This window comes from Festucalex cinctus, chromosome 17 (genome assembly GCF_051991245.1).
Source record: "Festucalex cinctus isolate MCC-2025b chromosome 17, RoL_Fcin_1.0, whole genome shotgun sequence".
Lineage (NCBI taxonomy): Eukaryota > Metazoa > Chordata > Actinopteri > Syngnathiformes > Syngnathidae > Festucalex > Festucalex cinctus.
In genome coordinates, this window is record NC_135427.1 from 19199168 (window position 1) to 19219984 (window position 20817).

The window sequence follows — 20817 nt, forward strand, 5'->3', positions numbered from 1 at the left end:
GAGCGATAACATGGACTAAAATCAGTAGCTCAGTATTCACAGCACATCATTAAATTGTGGATTATGTCTGGTTTTACACAAATGAAATTATTGTAACATATTACTAATGAACTCAAAACTGGAGTTGTGTTATGATGTGAATAATGTAATTGCTGGCACTGTCAATGTTAACTCTTGTTTAGACATCTGCAATGATAACATGTATTGCTTAATTAAAAACAAAAAAAACAAAAACAAAACAAAAAACAAGGTAACAAGGTAAAACACAAACTTCATACAGGAGGTTGCCAGAATTGCAATCTGACCCGAAATTGCTTTGTTTGCTTGACTGCAAGCGAGATGACAATCATGGAATCACAAAAAAGACAACTTTTGTTTCATTCCATTCTTTTTTTCAAATGCAGAATCCAAGTTTATTTGAAGGGCTTGAAAAAAGTTCTTAACATTATATCAATAATTCAGTTTTTGTTTCCCATAATATCCCCATGATACTCTTATGGTGCCCATTACAATTACAGTATATGTTAATTGCCAGCTGTGTCAATTAGGTGATGACAGACAACTAATAGTTAATTTTGTGACTGGGGAGCTGTTTGAATGTAATATTTTACAGTTGGCCACCAGATGTCGCTATGGGGAGATGTTTCCAACGTTCCAAAAGATCGATTCTTTTTGTGAATCACTTGTTCCAAATGATTTAATCGTTTCAATGTTCCATTTCTGCCATCACTACTCAACATAAAAATTTAAATCCATATCAGTGGATGTTGATAGATTTTTTTTCCATGTTGTAACTAGCACAGCAGGTGATAATTAAAGCCAATTAGCAGAAGCTCTGGTCCCTTGTCACCTGCTATAAAAGGTCATGTTGTAGGTTGCCCCTTTACACCTGTTACTGAAGTGATGGCGACTCTTTGGTACTTGGTTGTCCTGGTGCAGGCTGTCTTGATGGCTGGAGGTAGTATTTTTGAAAGTCACATTTGTGTTAATTTAATAAAAAAAAAAAGTTACCAAATGCTTACATCAGTTTGTGTGTGTGCTGTGCAGGTCTTTGTTTTCCACCTGGTGCTGCACAAGGTAAATACAGTACTTTGCTCAAAAAAGGTGCACCAGGCACAAACACTGGTTAAAATGTGCTTAAGACGTGATGTGTCTTCTACAGAAATGCTTCACGATGTTTCACCAAGGTTGTTGGATCTTCTCCAGTCTTTGGATGCTACTGTGAAGCAACATGCTAAACAAGGTGAGGAGCATTTAGGTGAAACATTGGTTTTCCAGTAACCCAAACTCTTACATGAACCAATGCCTTTTTTTATTTTTATTTTTTATTTTTTATTTTATTTTATTATTTTATTTTATTTTATTTTTTTAAATTGTTAAAATTCCTGTACATAATTGATAGCATCTCAATTTACTTGGTGTGAAATCTGGGCCTGTTTTGTTAAATTGGTGGTGACCAAACTGCAGCCCAGGCCATTATATTTATTCATTCATTTAAACATTAACTCCAGCTATTTTCACTGAAGCAACTTTTGCTCCTGGCTATTTTACTGGCTTTTGACTGATTTTTGGCGGGCCACAGGATATTCTATTGCTATAAAAACACAAAACCTACCAAAAGAGAAGTCTCTTTCATCAGGGAAAAAAAAAAAAGGTTTGTTTTCAACAATTAGAATAGTTAAGTTTGATCATTATTCACAAACATTTTCAAAACAGTGGGGAAAAGAGCTAGTTGCAACATGGCCCTGGTTTATCTCTTACACCTTGCCATGTTTTTTCGTAATAGATTTTTGAGTGTAGTTAATAATGTAAAATTCGAAGTGGCCCTCACCCTTGAATCTTACTATGTTTCTGCATGTGGCCATCAGAGAAAAATGTTTGGATGACGGAGGACCACGCCAGCCCCAACATGACGGAGGACCACGCCAGCCCCAACATGACGGAGGACCACGCCAGCCCCAACATGACGGAGGACCACGCCAGCCCCAACATGACGGAGGACCACGCCAGCCCCAACATGACGGAGGACCACGCCAGCCCCAACATGACGGAGGACCACGCCAGCCCCAACATGACGGAGGACCACGCCAGCCCCAACATGACGGAGGACCACGCCAGCCCCAACATGACGGAGGACCACGCCAGCCCCAACATGACGGAGGACCACGCCAGCCCCAACATGACGGAGGACCACGCCAGCCCCAACATGACGGAGGACCACGCCAGCCCCAACATGACGGAGGACCACGCCAGCCCCAACATGACGGAGGACCACGCCAGCCCCAACATGACGGAGGACCACGCCAGCCCCAACATGACGGAGGACCACGCCAGCCCCAACATGACGGAGGACCACGCCAGCCCCAACATGACGGAGGACCACGCCAGCCCCAACATGACGGAGGACCACGCCAGCCCCAACATGACGGAGGACCACGCCAGCCCCAACATGACGGAGGACCACGCCAGCCCCAACATGACGGAGGACCACGCCAGCCCCAACATGACGGAGGACCACGCCAGCCCCAACATGACGGAGGACCACGCCAGCCCCAACATGACGGAGGACCACGCCAGCCCCAACATGACGGAGGACCACGCCAGCCCCAACATGACGGAGGACCACGCCAGCCCCAACATGACGGAGGACCACGCCAGCCCCAACATGACGGAGGACCACGCCAGCCCCAACATGACGGAGGACCACGCCAGCCCCAACATGACGGAGGACCACGCCAGCCCCAACATGACGGAGGACCACGCCAGCCCCAACATGACGGAGGACCACGCCAGCCCCAACATGACGGAGGACCACGCCAGCCCCAACATGACGGAGGACCACGCCAGCCCCAACATGACGGAGGACCACGCCAGCCCCAACATGACGGAGGACCACGCCAGCCCCAACATGACGGAGGACCACGCCAGCCCCAACATGACGGAGGACCACGCCAGCCCCAACATGACGGAGGACCACGCCAGCCCCAACATGACGGAGGACCACGCCAGCCCCAACATGACGGAGGACCACGCCAGCCCCAACATGACGGAGGACCACGCCAGCCCCAACATGACGGAGGACCACGCCAGCCCCAACATGACGGAGGACCACGCCAGCCCCAACATGACGGAGGACCACGCCAGCCCCAACATGACGGAGGACCACGCCAGCCCCAACATGACGGAGGACCACGCCAGCCCCAACATGACGGAGGACCACGCCAGCCCCAACATGACGGAGGACCACGCCAGCCCCAACATGACGGAGGACCACGCCAGCCCCAACATGACGGAGGACCACGCCAGCCCCAACATGACGGAGGACCACGCCAGCCCCAACATGACGGAGGACCACGCCAGCCCCAACATGACGGAGGACCACGCCAGCCCCAACATGACGGAGGACCACGCCAGCCATGAGGCAGATGTGTTGGTGAATGTTTAACACAAGTTCTTGTCTTAATTGCTGCAGCATTAATAAAGGTTGCAAAATTTTATGAAACTTCCTCTGGCCTTTTTTCTTTGAGTGACATATTACTGTTTAACATTAGGGGCTTTTCCACTGCTGGAAATCTGGGAAAACTTTTTTAGTTCGTGCATTTTCCCCAAAATGATTTCCATGGTGAATTCCCCAGGGTGGCATCCAAGTACTTCTAGCAGCAGGGTCTTGCTGATCCGGGCTATAACTTGAGGGTGTGGGCTGCAATGACCACAGCTGATTGGTTGGTCAATTTTGGGGCTTTTTTTTTAATATATTGGCTGGGCTCACGAACTCGTAGATCAAACTCATTTTAATTAATTACCAGGAACTTTAAGATGCTGTGGAAATGATTATAAATTCCCTGCTGAAATTTTACAACCAAGAACTCCCTTTACCCAGAACTCAAAGCTCCTGGGTGAGTTGGTGGAAAAGTAGCTATTGACCATGGTTTAAGATACAGTACTTGGTAAGACCTTGTGTGGTTTCTGATTGAGTGGGTGGCCATAACAGCCTAATGCCCATCAGACAGCAGAAATAAAGTTCACAGATCTGATTATTGGCATTTCTACCCATGTTTGATCTGGTCAAAGTCTATGGTGTTTGTAACCTGGGTTTAATCAAACCCCAGTGATTCAGCGGAGGTCAAGACAACCAGGCTACAATGATTTGTCATATGCCCCAAAAGTACAAATATTTTTGGCATCTTATTCCCTGAATTTCCGTTTAAACCAAATTCGATCGTACGGTGTGGGATGCCATGTACCTGGTCACATGATCGTGATGATGTAACCGGAAGCTGTCTTCGTTCATTTCAATGGGAATTTGCTGACGTAATGAGTGACAAGATGTCTTGGATCCCAAATACTGTTCAGAGTAAAGTCCTCAACACGTCCGGTTTCATGTCATTCTGTGTGGGGGTGTGGCCGCTGCTGTCACCTAAAGCATGCTTCCCACACGACATGTAGCTCAGCTCAACAGAATACAAGTCACCCGGATGTTTACTGTCCGCTTGGACTTGCCGACCGTTTGATCTGGCTTTCGTTTGGAAACAAGGTGGCGGTTGGTGTGTCCTCCATGGCTGTACTGCTTTTGAAGAAGTGCTTTGTTGTAAGGCGAAATTCCACCTTTAAAGTCCGCCGTGGGACGCAATAATTGACTGTCCAAAATGCCTGATACAGTACTTCACGCAAAAATATTCATAAAAAGTGCTATACAATCATAATTGCGCAACATAAATTGGCTTTTTTTTTTTTTTCAGGTAAGAGTTGAAGTTAACCATTTCACAGAATAGCCTGTTAGATTTTCTCAAGTCTTATTTTAGTGATGGGACTTTTGGCTCCTTCAGGGGAGCCGTTCATTCGGGAGCCGTTCATGTAAAAGAGCCATTCAAAAGATTGAAAAAAAAAAAAGACGCATTATGATACATGGTCATTTAAAAAACACCTTAGTACACATGGTCATTTAAAAAAATAAAATAAAAAAACGCCTTACTATAATTGGCTGTTAAAAAAAAACCTTACTATACATGGTAGTGATGGGACTTTTGGATCTTTCAGGGGAGCCGTTTATTCGGGAGCGGTTCGTGTAAAAGAGCCGTTTGTTTTTTTTCTAGCATTTTTTTCAGAGAGGGGGGTGTTGAATGGCTCTCGATAAAAGTTGAAGCTTTCTAAATTCACGTTGAAGAACCGTTCAAAAGACGCGATTCGTTCGTGACCGACACATCACTAGTTCCTTTAAGCTGCTAATGCTTTATGAATTCAAGATGAGAAGAGCCAAATTCGATGAAAAGGCTAATCTCCCTGTTCATTTAGTTCACCGGTAAACCCTATACCTAAGTCTTAAGTTTTGAATTGCAAAGAATCTTACTGTGCATGTAAACTTAAGAGTTGATGGTTAAAAATGTAAAGATGGGCTCCAGAGTGGCCAACAGAGAGAAATTAAACTATTGTACTCATTATTACCAATATTAGCTATTATTCCTCTCAAAATAGATATAGACAACCCCTATCTATTTTTTGTCTTTTTCACATTGTGTCCTCAATGATTTCAAATGTAGGGAATAGCCAATTTATTTATATAACCTTTATTTATCCAGGTACAGAGAGTGAGAACAGATTCTCATCTGCAATGCTGACTTAGCATTAGAGATCAACAAAGCAAAACAAAAGCAAACACAAGTAAATGCATAATAGATTACGTGATATACTGTAGTTAAATATTTACAAAATACATCATAGCATATGATGATAAAAGGTTTGTAACACAATATTAATACTCAAGTAAAGTACATAAACAGTACCTGAAAAAATGTATAATTAAAAAGTAACCAAGTTGCAATCTGAACAGACAGTTCAACTGGGAGAGAGACATGCTAACCACTAGTGTACTGTGCTGCCTTGATGGCAATCATAAATCACAAAAACATTTCCGTTTTCTTCCATTCTGTTATCAAATGCAGAATCCATGGTGGGATCATGTTTATTTCAAAGGCTTGAAAAAACACTACAAAACATTACAGTTACATACAACAACCAAAAAGAGCTCAACATAGATTTAAATCAATAACAATGGAGGGTGACATTTTTTTCATGTATTAATAGCACAGCTGCTGCTAATTAAAGCCAATTAGCAGCAGCTGTGGTCACCTGCTATAAAAGCTCATGTATGTTACCCCGTCACATCTGTTACTGACGCGATGGCGACTCTTTGGCTCGTGGTTGTTCTGGCGCAAGCTCTCTTTATAGACAGAGGTAATTTTTAAAAATGTATTGTTGAAATTCACATTTGTTTGGGAAGCAAAATTTTGTGTCCCCAAATGCTTACATGAATTTGTATGTGTGCAGGTCTTTGTCTTCCACCTGGCGCTGCACAAGGTGAATCCAATATGTTTCTCAAAAAAGGTGCACCAGGAACAAACACTGATTAAATGTTTAAAACTTGTCTGCTACAGATATGCTTCACGATGTTTCACCGAGGTTGTTGGAACTTCTCAAATCTTTGGATGTCGTGATGAAGCAACATTCTAAACAATGTGAGGAAAACTTGGGGCAACATTGGTTTTATAGATTATGATTACCCGGAACTTTCAACTGAACCTCAGCCTTGCATCTTTCTGTATGTGGCCCTCAGACAAAGTTTGGGTCCGCCAGGACTACCCGGCGCGCCTCAACGTGAGCCAGGACGACTACCCGGCCGGCCTCAACGTGAGCCAGGACGACTACCCGGCCGGCCTCAACGTGAGCCAGGACGACTACCCGGCCGGCCTCAACGTGAGCCAGGACGACTACCCGGCCGGCCTCAACGTGAGCCAGGACGACTACCCGGCCGGCCTCAACGTGAGCCAGGACGACTACCCGGCCGGCCTCAACGTGAGCCAGGACGACTACCCGGCCGGCCTCAACGTGAGCCAGGACGACTACCCGGCCGGCCTCAACGTGAGCCAGGACGACTACCCGGCCGGCCTCAACGTGAGCCAGGACGACTACCCGGCCGGCCTCAACGTGAGCCAGGACGACTACCCGGCCGGCCTCAACGTGAGCCAGGACGACTACCCGGCCGGCCTCAACGTGAGCCAGGACGACTACCCGGCCGGCCTCAACGTGAGCCAGGACGACTACCCGGCCGGCCTCAACGTGAGCCAGGACGACTACCCGGCCGGCCTCAACGTGAGCCAGGACGACTACCCGGCCGGCCTCAACGTGAGCCAGGACGACTACCCGGCCGGCCTCAACGTGAGCCAGGACGACTACCCGGCCGGCCTCAACGTGAGCCAGGACGACTACCCGGCCGGCCTCAACGTGAGCCAGGACGACTACCCGGCCGGCCTCAACGTGAGCCAGGACGACTACCCGGCCGGCCTCAACGTGAGCCAGGACGACTACCCGGCCGGCCTCAACGTGAGCCAGGACGACTACCCGGCCGGCCTCAACGTGAGCCAGGACGACTACCCTGTGCGCCTCAACGTGAGCCAGGACGACTACCCTGTGCGCCTCAACGTGAGCCAGGACGACTACCCTGTGCGCCTCAACGTGAGCCAGGACGACTACCCTGTGCGCCTCAACGTGAGCCAGGACGACTACCCTGTGCGCCTCAACGTGAGCCAGGACGACTACCCTGTGCGCCTCAACGTGAGCCAGGACGACTACCCTGTGCGCCTCAATGTGAGCCAGGACGACTACCCTGTGGAGGACGATGTGCTAGATGTTGTGTCAGTGAGTATTTGACGTGTTCTTGTCATAATGGCTGAAGAATTAATAAAGACCTCAAAGTGCTCAATTTCATTTCTTTTTTTAATAGCTTTTAGCAGTGTTAATGCTAATTCTTCAAACATGACTGAGATGATGTTCTCATTTACAACCCTGAGAAATTCTAGATCATTCTGCCCTCCAAGCACCAGCCCCTTCCACCATGAGAAACCAAGCTGTTCGACATTGTCAGGTGTGGACCAACCCCTGCATCGCCTCTGGGCTGAATGCATGGCCACTTTCTCTCAGATCTTCATGGGCTAGTGACAAAAGTAGCCTTTACCAGTGAACATTCTGCCGAAATGAAATGTTATCCTTCACACTTGCAATGACAATTGCTAGTTTTTAAAATCCCACAAAGGCTCTGTCACTTGTGTGAACTACAAGTGAAACTGTGTGTTGAACCTGAGCAAATAGTGTTGTGGTCACTTCTGTAAGCAGCTGGTACCTGGTTCAAGACCTGCTCAGTTTTTTCTTTCTTTGTCTTCTCTCCTCCACGATTTCTTGTGGTAAATGGTTGATTTGTTACAAATGTTGACTTGGCTTTTATCAAGTTGCGTGGCCGTTCAGAGGACTGCTCAAAGGTGGAGATAAGCAGCGGTCTTACCGGGGGTGTGGCAATCACACGGGGAGAGGTGGGGGTCTTGCTAAATCCAGCATTTTATTTTCAAGGGAGAAGAATAACCAGCAAAGCAATATCTGATTAAAAATAAAAATAAATAAATAGCCATGTTAAAGGTAAGATTTAATTATATGCTGAGAGTTAACTGTGGAAGGGCTTAAAATGTGTTCCCTTTTAAAATAAAAATTCACACATTGAGTTCCACCACATATTGACTCAGTTCAGTGCTGAATGAATAATACTGAGCTCTCAAAAGTACAAAGACTCCAAACACGCATATATATTGGCTAAAATAGGCATAGAACATCTACCTACAACTGGTTAACAGGGTGCACAATTTTTTTTTTTTTTTTTAAAGTGTTTCACTGCAAAAACATGTCTGCTTAATGAGACAATACACTTGTTAGTGTAAATTTATTAGAGACAAGTGAAATTATCTGCCTGTGCAGTAAGATAATTTCACTCAGGTTTCTTGAAATAAAAATTGTAGATCTATAAATCTTAAAATGAGCTTTAAACACTCATTCTAAGCAACAAATCAAGGAAATTAAATCTTAAAATAAGCCAAACTTTATTTATTTTTTTTTAGGTAGTTAAATGGCCTTATTTCAAGTGAAATTTTTTATTTTTTTTTAAAGCATACAACTATTTGTACTGTAAGTTGACTGTCAAACAGGGAGATGGCACCATTTTTAATTGCATTTGGTTCGACTCAGCCTGGGAATAAATGAACCCACAACCTCTGAGTCTGAGGGTAGACTACCACTAGACCACAGAGCTGGTAGCCTGTTTACTGGAAGGAGATAATGAGCTTAGTAAGTATGACAAACCCAGGAAATTGGTTACAATAAAATGCAACCTGTGTGTTGTAGGGCTGTGCAATTAATCAAAATTCTATTTCAATTATACTCCACAATATACAAAATCAGTATAATTGTAAAAAAAAAAAAAAAAGGTTAAGACTAATATTGAGCTGTTTAAATTTATACATTTGCACCTATTTTTTTTTTAAATAACTATTCAATTTAGTTTCATCCAAAGGGAACTTACAGAATGATATCTGACAATTTTATTTTGAGTAAAAATAACTTTTCAGATTCTTACAGCATTTTAGCTTAGTGTGCGTAAAAAAATAACCAATTTTAAGGTTTACAAACTGAGAAATAAAAGACAATCTTAAAACAAGATTAATAATCTTGGAAATTCTGCGATTGCATAGTAAATAATTATAAGATCAATAAGACTATGGCTTGATATAAGCGTTTAAGTCTAGGTTAGATAGCTTAAATTTGCAGTGCAATGCCAAGTTGAGCAATTTTAGTCCAACACAACTAGCTATGTAGCAAAACTAAAGGAAAAATTCCTTAAGCTATGCGGAGACGGGGAACACACGAACACAATGCTTTACAAATTCAAAGATGGTGAGAGCCAAATTCAATGAAAAGGCTGCTCTCCCTGTTCATTTTGCTAAGTCTTAAATTAGAAAAAAATAAAAATGTAAAGATGGGCTCCAGAGTGGCCAACGGAGAGAAATTAAACCATTGTACTCATTATTACCAACATTAGCTATTATTCCTCTCAAAATAGATACACTGACAACCACTATCTATTATTTTGTCTTTTTCACATTGTGTCCTCAATGTTTTGTGAGTGTAAAGAAAATTAAGTTTTCAAATGTAGGGAATAAAAGTGAACATTATTAAGAATACTATAGGCCTATTTATTTATGTAACCTTTATTTATCCAGGTACAGAGAGTGAGAACAGATTCTCATCTGCAATGCTGACTTAGCATTAGAGTTCAACAAAGCAAAACAAAAGCAAACACAAGTAAATGCATAATAGATTACATGATACACTGTAGTTAAATATTTACAAAATACATCACAGCATATGATAAAAGGTTTGTAACACATTAATACTCAAAGTACATAAACAGTCCCTGAAAAAATGTATACTTAAAGAAACCAAGTTGTACTGTTTCTTGCCAAACGTGGAGAAAGCCCACATAAGCATAAGAATGTTGAGAAGAAGCAAACTGTATCAAGTAGGTTGTCTGAATTGCAATCTGACCAGACAGTTCAACTGGGATTGAGACATGCTAACCACTAGTGTACTGTGCTGCCTTGATGGCAATCATAAATCACAAAAACATTTCCGTTTTCTTCCATTCTGTTATCAAATGCAGAATCCATGGTGGGATCATGTTTATTTCAAAGGCTTGAAAAAATACTATGAAACATTACATACAACAACCAAAAAGAGCTCAACATATAGATTTAAATCAATAAAAATGGAGGGTGACATATTTTTCATGTTATAACCAGCACAGCTTCTGCTAATTAAAGCCAATTAGCAGCAGCTGTGGTCACCTGCTATAAAAGCTCATGTTGTATGTGGCCTCGTCACATCTGTTACTGACGTGATGGCGACAAGCTGTCTTTATGGACAGAGGTAATTTAAAAAAAAAAAAAAAGTATTGTTGAAATTCACATTTGTTTAAGAAGCAAAATTTTGTGTCCCCAAATGCTTACATGAATTTGTATGTGTGCAGGTCTTTGTCTTCCACCTGGCACTGCACAAGGTGAATGCAATATGTTGCTCAAAAAAGGTGCACCAGGCACAAACACTGATTAAATGTTTAAAACTTGTCTGCTACAGATATGCTTCACAATGTTCCACCAAGGTTGTTGGAACTTCTCAAATCTTTGGATGATAGAGAGGGAAGTCTTCAGCCAATTCATTACCAATTTTGATGCATGTTTGGAGTCATTGTACTTTTGAGAACTCAGTATTATTCATTCAGCACTGAACCGAGTCAATATGTGGAGGAACTCAATGTGTGAATTGTTATTTTAAAAGGTAACCCATTTTACACCCTTCCATAGTGAACTATAGACATGATTGTTTAGGTCATTTTTCTACCCCAAAAATAAAATGCCCAGTTTATTAAAACCCCCACCTCTCCCCATGTGATAGCCACACCCACGGTTAGCCCGCTGCTTATCTCCGCCTTTGAGCACTACTCTGAACGGCCACGCAACTTGATACAAGCCAATTCAACATGTGTAACAAAATGACTATTTACCACAAGAAATCATGGAGAGAGAAGACAAAGAAACCAAAAAAAACTGAGCAGGTCTTGAACCAGGTACCAGCTGCTTACAGAAGTGACCATGAAACTGCCAATTGTCATTGCAAGTGTAAAGGATAACATTTCTTTTGGACAGAATGTTCACTGGTAAAGGCTACTTTTGTCACTAGCCCAAGGAGATCTGAGAGAAAGTGGCCATGCATTCAGTCCAGAGGCGATGCAGGGGTGGGACCTGACAATGGCGAAACGCTTGGTTTCTCAAGGTGGGAGGGGCTGGTGCTTGGAGAGCAGAATGATCTAGAATTTCTCAGGGTTGTAAATGAGAACACCATTTCAGTCCTGTTTGAGGAATTAGCATTAACACTGCTAAAAGCTATTTAAAAAAAAAAGAAATTACATGAAATTGAGTACTTTGAAGTCTTTATTAATTCTTCAGCCATCATGACAAGAGCACATGTCAAATACTCACTGACACAACATCTAGCACATCGTCCTCCACAGGGTAGTCGTCCTGGCTCACGTTGAGGCGCGCCGGGTAGTCGTCCTGGCTCACGTTGAGGCGCGCCGGGTAGTCGTCCTGGCTCACGTTGAGGCGCGCCGGGTAGTCGTCCTGGCTCACGTTGAGGCGCGCCGGGTAGTCGTCCTGGCTCACGTTGAGGCGCGCCGGGTAGCCGTCCTGGCTCACGTTGAGGCGCGCCGGGTAGTCGTCCTGGCTCACGTTGAGGCCGGCCGGGTAGTCGTCCTGGCTCACGTTGAGGCCGGCCGGGTAGTCGTCCTGGCTCACGTTGAGGCCGGCCGGGTAGTCGTCCTGGCTCACGTTGAGGCGCGCCGGGTAGCCGTCCTGGCTCACGTTGAGGCGCGCCGGGTAGCCGTCCTGGCTCACGTTGAGGCGCGCCGGGTAGTCGTCCTGGCTCACGTTGAGGCGCGCCGGGTAGTCGTCCTGGCTCACGTTGAGGCGCGCCGGGTAGTCGTCCTGGCTCACGTTGAGGCGCGCCGGGTAGTCGTCCTGGCTCACGTTGAGGCCGGCCGGGTAGTCGTCCTGGCTCACGTTGAGGCCGGCCGGGTAGTCCTGGCTGACCCAAACTTTGTCTGAGGGCCACATACAGAAAGATGCAAGGCTGAGGTTCAGTTGAAAGTTCCGGGTAATCATAAGCTATAAAACCAATGTTTCCCCAAGTTTTCCTCACATTGTTTAGCATGTTGCTTCATCACGACATCCAAAGATTTGAGAAGTTCCAACAACCTCGGTGAAACATCGTGAAGCATATCTGTAGCAGACAAGTTTTAAACATTTAATCAGTGTTTGTGCCTGGTGCACCTTTTTTGAGAAACATATTGGATTCACCTTGTGCAGCGCCAGGTGGAAGACAAAGACCTGCACACATACAAATTCATGTAAGCATTTGGGGACACAAAATTTTGCTTCTTGAACACAAAAGTGAATTCCAACAATACATTTTAAAAAATTACCTCTGTCCATAAAGAGAGCTTGCGCCAGAAAAATCACAAGCCAAAGAGTCGCCATCGCGTCAGTAACAGATGTGACGGGGCAACATACAACATGAGCTTTTATAGTAGGTGACCACAGCTGCTGCTAATTGGCTTTAATTAGCAGCAGCTGTGCTATTAATACATGAAAAAAATGTCACCCTCCATTGTTATTGGTTTAAATCTATGTTGAGCTCTTTTTGGTTGTTGTATGTAACTAATGCTTCGTAGTGTTTTTTTCAAGCCTTTGAAATAAACATGATCCCACCATGGATTCTGCATTTGATAACAGAATGGAAGAAAACGGAAATGTTTTTGTGATTTATGATTGCCATCAAGGTAGCACAGTACACTAGTGGTTAGCATGTCTCTCTCCCAGTTGAACTGTCTGGTCAGATTGCAATTCAGACGACCTACTTGATACAGTTTGCTTCTTCTCAACATTCTTATGCTTATGTGGGTTTTCTCCAGGTTTGGCAAGAAACAGTACAACTTGGTTTCTTTAAGTATACATTTTTTCAGGGACTGTTTATGTACTTTGAGTATTAATATTGTGTTACAAACCTTTTATCATCATATGCTGTGATGTATTTTGTAAATATTTAACTACAGTTTATCACGTAATCTATTATGCATTTACTTGTGTTTGCTTTTGTTTTGCTTTGTTGATCTCTAATGCTAAGTCAGCATTGCAGATGAGAATCTGTTCTCACTCTCTGTACCTGGATAAATAAAGGTTACATAAATAAATAGGCTTATAGTATTCTTAATAATGTTCACTTTGTTGAATTGAGTGGGATCGTGTGGGTCGGATGGAGCGCCATATCATGTACTTTTAGATGACGAATTATGGACTGAACTCAATTCTAAAATTAGAGATCAATTGGTGTCCATAAGATCAGGGAATTGGTGTCTATAGGGCAGATATGATCATGTTTTGGCCTTTGGGTGTAGTACCTCAAGGTAACCACCAGATGCCGCCAAACCTAAGCAACCGGAGCCGCCTGCTTAGCAAGGATAGGTCATCCTTTAGCAAGGCCCATATTAACCTTAAGTAAGCTCCACGTTTTGAACCTTATCAAGCACACCACGAGAACACCAGTCTTGTTTTGCCCCAGGTAGTGGACTTGTTTTGCCCCACGTTGTGATTTTGTTTTGCCCCACGGTTTGAACCTTATCAAGCCACAAGTTAAAGAGAGTAGGTGGCCCCACGTTGTAGTGATAGAGCCCCACGGTTAAATAAATAAACAAAGGTATCCTGAATTGAGTGATAGCACACACAAAATAAAATTTTTACTCGACAATTGTTAACCTGAAATATGGATCAATGCTTACAGCACATTGAAGCCACTGTGAAACCTTGCTGTCTTTTCTTTTCTTTTAATTACACGCGATACTGTTTATTATCACTGATGAGATTGCTGTAATTGCATTGAGTGTCAAGATTGCCTGTATGAAAAGATGTTTTCTCTCAGCATTGTCATACAAGATGTGTAACAAATGAAAAAGAATCAACCTGTTGAGATTCCCTGAGAGGTTTGGGATTTAACATGTCATGTATATACATGTTATTCATGCTTGCATAGTTATGTTTAGAACATTATCATATATTGTTATTGATTTGATGTTTGTAAATATCAAATAAGAGCCAGGACCGTTAGAATTGTAATAGGGACTTTTTTGGCTCCATATTGAATTGCAGCCTAGACTTTGGCAGCGTAAGATGGCGCAGTGCCCCACGTAGGATGAGCATATTGCCCCACGTAAGATGGATATATTGCCCCACGTGCATATGGGTGCATATAGCCCCACGTAGGCTGAAATGTGTTTTTGTTTAAACAGGAACTGATTAAGCTTTGTGGTGTGCGTAGCTTAGTAACCAGTTTCCTGTGTGCGTTTGTGTAAAGAATGAGCTCCAATGTTATGTGCTTGTCACTCACTCAACTGTATGTGACTGTGGACATGCCCTAACACGTCCCAACATGCCCTAACTTGTCTCAGCGCATCGATATGCAAGTGACTGAAAAGACTTGCGGAAGGACACCTTCACCAAGAGGAAGCTGTGACACGCAACCAAGGTTATAAAAGTTCGTTCCTTGTGAGGATCGAGGCTCTTCCGTCGACGATATCCATCGACTTGTTCCTGCGATAGACCTGTAAGGAGTGTGTTGTTAGAGAACTGTTCAGCAGAGTGATAGGACTTAGGTTTTTCTCGGAGGACCTTTGGCTGTTAGCTGCGAGCGGGGACTTTTCTCACCAAATTGGGTAATGTACAACGCTTTAATAAATAAGATGTTTAAAAGGAAGTTATGAACGGTAAATCGCGTGTAGGGACGGAGCCATTTAATACACTCCCATATCTTCACATTTATTTTTAGCCAAAAACGTCTTATTTTAAATTTAGGTCTTGAGCTCTTTAGAGAAGTGATCAATCTTAGAAGGCTCTATTCAAAGGTTTATAGGATTATGTTTGATTTCCCTTTTCCTATTTTATTTTATATTTTATCAATTTTAATTTTGATTGTATTTGTGATTTTTGAAATTTATAATTGCGCCTTGTGTTTGGCGAATGCGCATTAAAGAATTTAAAAATTGTTTTTATATTCCTGTTATTATCGAAATAAAAAATTGAAAGACAATCTTTGATTTAATTATTTTATTTGTTTCTTTCGGTTTTGTTCTGTTCTTTTTGACATTTTATGAGTCATTGGTCATTTTATAAGACCGTTGATCTTGAACTTAAGTTTCTTTATTTGATTTGATTTTTGTTTTATTATTTTTGGGACGTTTTGGTAAGTCCAGGTCATTTGATAAGACCTCATTATTTTCCTTCGAGACGGACAGCAGCAACGGACGTTTGGAAAAGAGGTAAGTGCATTTTAACAATATTTGATGAATGTTTCCATTTATATTAATGATGTCAAATACTCCTGCTTTATGTGAAACAAGTCCGTATGATCCTAACAAGGATTATTAAAAGACTAGGTCAATAACAAATGCAAACAACTAAGAGAAGTGGAGCTGCCAAGTAAGTGAGGTGTTCAGTTTGTTATTCCTGGGTTCTGTGTGGTTGCTCATTCAGGAGTAATAGGTGGATGAAAACGGATTGGCCTCATGATAAGAAGACAGTGAACAAACCTAGGTGAGTCCACCTCGATATATCGGCTTAACTAATTCTCGTCCCCTCACTTTGACGCCTTAGAGCCGGTGAGGGAAAAGGGGAATTACTGACCCATTGATTGGAGAGTCGATCAGGACATATTTCCCGATTTAAGTCCTGCGGGTAAGCGGAAGTTGACATGTGGCGCCCATACGTGGGGCTCGATTGACTCATTTTTGTCAAAATCGGGGTCGATCGAAGCCCGAACAGGAACCCGAGTGAGCGCGACTTTGAGCTGGAGGCACCGTGCTTGGAGTTGACGGCGAACTCGCTGATAAATTGTCATGTCAGACGACCCTGAGCTAACACAAAATTAGTCTCTTTGATGAAAATGTTTCATGGAAAAGAACTGCTTTAATTGTGAAAAACTAGTGTGATTTTTGAATTGAAGTTGATTGTACTATTTTGTGTTAAAGGAACGGTGACTGGCTCCCCCCAGGAGACTTACACTCCAACCGAGGCTGAGTGTGAGGAAGCCATTCAAAGTGAATGAGCTTTTACAGCGACCTGCTGCTCTGGTCGGCTGTGAAGGTACTGATAGTGTACCTGGTAGAGCGCGCTGCACCGCGCATTCCTGAGGGAGGGGCTGAGTCAAGGGGTGGTTCAAGCCCGCCCACAAAGAGGAGGAGGGCTTGAACAGTTGGAGTTGATGGTGGAGAGCTGCTCGGAGAGAAGCAGTCTCCTTTAGTAGTGTGATGATAAACTATGGTCTACGGTATTTAGGCCTTCCATATTGGGTGCGGTGGCCCATTTTAGTGGCTTGTCATTATAGATACCCATTTATAGCAAATCTACCATATTCTTTGCTTGGTTATTGCGGGGTGCCCGAAAATATTTATGGTCCCTTTTCCTTGATAGCGGACCCATTGACCGAGGCTGCCGCCGCTACAGGCATAACCCTGATCCCCCATCCCCTGCCTTTCCTCCTTGTATTTTTGCGGAAATTTTAAGTCTTCGGTTCCCGACAGGAGTGTCCATTGGCACAAGAAGAAAGTCGTCGAGAACTAAGGAGAGAAGGTAGGAGTTTCCACTAGGCTAATGTTCTAGTGGAAGCAGCCTTTTTCGGTTCCCCGACAGGAGTGTCCATTGGCACAAGAAGAAAGTCGTCGAGGACTAAGGAGAGAAGGTAGGAGTTTCCACTAGACTAATGTTCTAGTGGAAGCAGCCTTTTTCGGTTTTGACAGGAGTGTCCATTGGCACAAGAAGAAAGTCGTCGAGAACCAAGGAGAGAGGTAGGAGTTTCCACTAGGCTAATGTTCTAGTGGAAGCAGCCTTTTTCGGTTCTGACAGGAGTGCCCATTGGCACAAGAAGAAAGTCGTCGAGAACCAAGGAGAAAAGGTAGGAGTTTCCACTAGACTAATGTTCTAGTGGAAGCAGCCTTTTTCGGTTTTGACAGGAGTGTCCATTGGCACAAGAAGAAAGTCGTCGAGAACCAAGGAGAAAAGGTAGGAGTTTCCACTAGACTAATGTTCTAGTGGAAGCAGCCTTTTTCGGTTTTGACAGGAGTGTCCATTGGCACAAGAAGATAGCCAGATCCCGGAAAAGGGAAGCGGAGAGGATTACAACCGATTTGGAAGGACAATACACCCCACCGTTTAAGAGAGGACATCCGCCTACGAGTTAAGGTAGGAAACCCGAACGCGGTAGTCCCGATAGAGGTAGAGGCAACGTACACGGGTACGGAGCTGAGTAACCAGGAGCTATAGTACGTCCCTAAAACCCAAAGCGCACGGGTAGGCTTCGGAAATAGATAGCTCCACTCCTACAATAAGGAAGCAAAGCGGGCTATAAAACACGCTAGTGAAGTAATGGAAAAATTGATAGGGAAAAATGGGAGGGAAAAGTCCCCCAGCCCTACAGAGAGGGGAGCAGGATTAAAGCCTGAATTCCGTCCTCTAGAACAAGTAGATATACCAGTCGTAATTATGCTGCTGGGTGAAGGTGTGGATCGATGGCCACCAGGAGCCAGAAGGCACCTGGAGATAAACAACCCTTCGATCCGTCCGACAGACCTCCCAGTCGAGGTGGAAAGGGCGGTGAAGGAAACGGGAATGTTCGTGAGCGAATTTCCCGAAATAATGGGCATAGCAACAGTAGTGGTGAACCACCCCCAGGAGGGATGCACCTCTGGGACGGTGGGCCTTTGGGTCCACTGGTGGTCTATGTTGTTGGATGTGTATAATGTGATGGAAGTGGTTAGTACCGGAGTCCAGTGGGACCCGACGATAAAATCCCTTGCCGAGAAAATGCACTTAAGGGTGGAATTGGCAAATCCCAAGGGGACTGAAGCTTTAAGCCTCAATCTTTGGGAACAACCGGAGTTGAGAGAGCTCCAGATGGCGAGGAAGCGGTTTGCTGAAGCCGCTAGTGAAGAGGGCTTTTATGATACGGGCTCAGGTGTCCCAGTAATGGAGGACGCAGGAGCATCGGGGAATGAAAGCTCAGGGATAACTGTGAGAATGACTCCCCTGATAAGAACGGCGCCCCTGGGGGGGCTGCCGGAGGAAACCAAAAAGGTTTCAATCGGGAATGGAGTGATATTGTGTCACTATGTGGGAAGCCCCTGGCGGATACAGGGGGATGCTATAGTGATAATTACAGATAGATCACTAAAACCACATAGTAAAGCGCTTAGGAACATTTTAAGGCAGGAAGCAGGACAAGAATATGAATCAGAGGTTAAACAGGAATTACAGAAAAATTATCAGCGGCCAATAGTAGCGGCAAAAACTAGTGGCGGGAACACTCCCTATGGCATGATAATTCACGTGCCAGGGACGGAGTGGAATCCCGAAAGTGATCAGGCACAATATGCGGATGAAATGGCAAAAGCATTGGAGAGAGGGGTTGACAAAGCGCTGGGAGAGGGAGCGGAGAGAATAGTGATAGATGTAAATTGGATTAAAACTGGGAAAATGCAGTGGCAACAGGCTGAGTCCATAGCTGTGGCGGCCTTCACCTTAAGAGCTAAGACTCCCGTGACAACACCATCGGGAGTAGAATTTGTGGTAGCAATATCAAAAAAGCAGAGAGAGGAGCGAGTTAAATCAGTGACAGATGAGATTTTAACCCGTACTAGGCAGATGGATCGTGAACGACGCCAGCTCCAGCAATCTATAACCGGAGAACTCAGGGACTCGCCCCAGTCCCCATCCCCAGTTAAAACAACTCCCGTGCCTTCCCCGGTGAGTGGAGGGATGTCAGGAGCTGCCCGGGTGGTAGAGGATGAAGAGCGAGCGGGACCGAGCAGACAAACCCCGAAGGGGAAAAACAAAGCCCCAAGGGGAACGGTGACCTTTAGCCCCGTCACGTCTACCCCTGGAACAGCACGGGACCCCTTTCCGGGACGACCCCCCATGATACCGGTGCCCCTGCCAGAAGATGGGAGCGAAGAGGAGGACGGTGGAGAGCAAGCTCCTGTTCCGACCGCGATTGGCGCTAATCCCGCTGATGAAGACCGAGACTCAACCTCGTCAGAAGATGACCCGGCCAACCCTGGCCAGAACCCAAAAATAGTTACAAGACCAGTGAATAGAAGAAAGAAAAATCCTCAACCTACGTTTGATGTGTACCGGTCCTCAGAAAGGGTAGCTAGGGATGTTAGCCTGGGATGGATCGAGACAAAGGATGGGCGAAAAGCGTACATACCCGAGGCAGGGCAAGTAAATCGCCCTTATCCACCGGCCTGGCTTAGTAAGCTAGATAGTAAAATGCCTCTAACTATGCGAATAACTTATCGCGAGGCTGTTAACATTTTACAGGCTCCGCCATATACCACATTACTTGCTCATCAAGACCTGACTAAGAATTTCAGGGATGGTTACGTGGCGGTGGCACATGATTTTATGTTAAGACGGCTCAAAAAAGCAATAAATGATAAAGCAAAATGTGAGCTGAGAGCCGACGATGACCTGAATTCAGATTCAGATAATGATGGAGCAGCGGTTACTTTAACGGTACCAGCTGCCCCAAGAGCCTCCTTGAACCAGCAGTCCCAATATATGACACAACTGGGATCAACTACAATAGTACCGAATTTAATAAATCAGCCACACGACATAGAGGGTGATGTGCAGCAGTTTAAGACCTTAAAAGAGTTGGTTCGCCAAAAAGGTAGGCTAGAATCAGCTAAAGAGTATTTAGTTGAGACATGGCCCATGATTAGGGACGCGCCAGGAGGAGATGGCGCGAAGAAGCTATGGCTTCAGTACATCATCGCTAGCCCCGTCGGACCAAACGAAACACCACAACAGGTCTATGAAAGATGGGTGGATGGCGAAGATGAAGATGAAGATGCCCATATTAACAGAGCTAGGGAGCAACTCAAAAGGGACGTTTCACTGCTAAACGTGTGGCACAAAATTAAAGAAGTTATATCGCCAAATAGGTATATCAAAGTGCTGCGGATGATTGTTAAGGACAAAGGGAACGAAGCTGTCTTTGTGAAAATGGCTCCAAATAGCACGACGCTGAAAATTGAAGCCTCCGTTAAGAAGTGGGATCGCCTGAATAAGCATAACGCTGAGAAGAGGAGAACCGGACCAATCGCTAGTCGCACCCGAGGGAACGATCAGCAAGTCCAGCAGGGAGCTCAGCGACCAGTTCAGACTGTCCCCTTTGTGAGACCTCAGCAACAGAGAATGAGTGGAAATCAGAGACCGGCCACTCAGCCAGGACAGCAGATGAGGCCCCAACCAAGACAACAGCCAGCAGCGCGAAGACCAGGTC

General features: G+C 44.6%; 3 protein-coding genes and 1 long non-coding RNA gene across 4 annotated transcripts; 3 read left to right on the top strand and 1 right to left on the bottom strand.

Annotated features, from left to right (window-relative positions):
* Positions 1-861: 861 nt before the first annotated feature.
* Positions 862-3674, top strand: LOC144005367 (uncharacterized). The gene is made up of 5 exons (XM_077503492.1): positions 862-958; positions 1048-1077; positions 1163-1243; positions 1869-2086; positions 3636-3674. The coding sequence occupies exons 1-5, from the start codon at positions 904-906 to the stop codon at positions 3672-3674; spliced, it is 423 nt and encodes a 140-aa protein (XP_077359618.1). The 5' UTR covers positions 862-903.
* Positions 3675-6124: 2450 nt separating this feature from the next.
* Positions 6125-7756, top strand: LOC144005497 (uncharacterized). The gene is made up of 4 exons (XM_077503744.1): positions 6125-6231; positions 6325-6354; positions 6432-6512; positions 6611-7756. The coding sequence occupies exons 1-4, from the start codon at positions 6177-6179 to the stop codon at positions 7702-7704; spliced, it is 1260 nt and encodes a 419-aa protein (XP_077359870.1). The 5' UTR covers positions 6125-6176; the 3' UTR covers positions 7705-7756.
* Positions 7757-10773: 3017 nt separating this feature from the next.
* LOC144005516 (uncharacterized) lies at positions 10774-11577 on the top strand. Its single transcript, XR_013279591.1, has 3 exons — positions 10774-10800; positions 10901-10930; positions 11008-11577. It is a non-coding gene; the product is annotated as an uncharacterized LOC144005516 (long non-coding RNA).
* Positions 11578-11843: 266 nt separating this feature from the next.
* On the bottom strand, positions 11844-13022 carry LOC144005515 (uncharacterized). Its single transcript, XM_077503761.1, has 4 exons — positions 12911-13022; positions 12786-12815; positions 12628-12708; positions 11844-12529 (listed from the first exon to the last, which is right to left on the bottom strand). The coding sequence occupies exons 1-4, from the start codon at positions 12963-12965 to the stop codon at positions 11898-11900; spliced, it is 798 nt and encodes a 265-aa protein (XP_077359887.1). The 5' UTR covers positions 12966-13022; the 3' UTR covers positions 11844-11897.
* Between the last annotated feature and the right edge of the window lie 7795 nt (positions 13023-20817).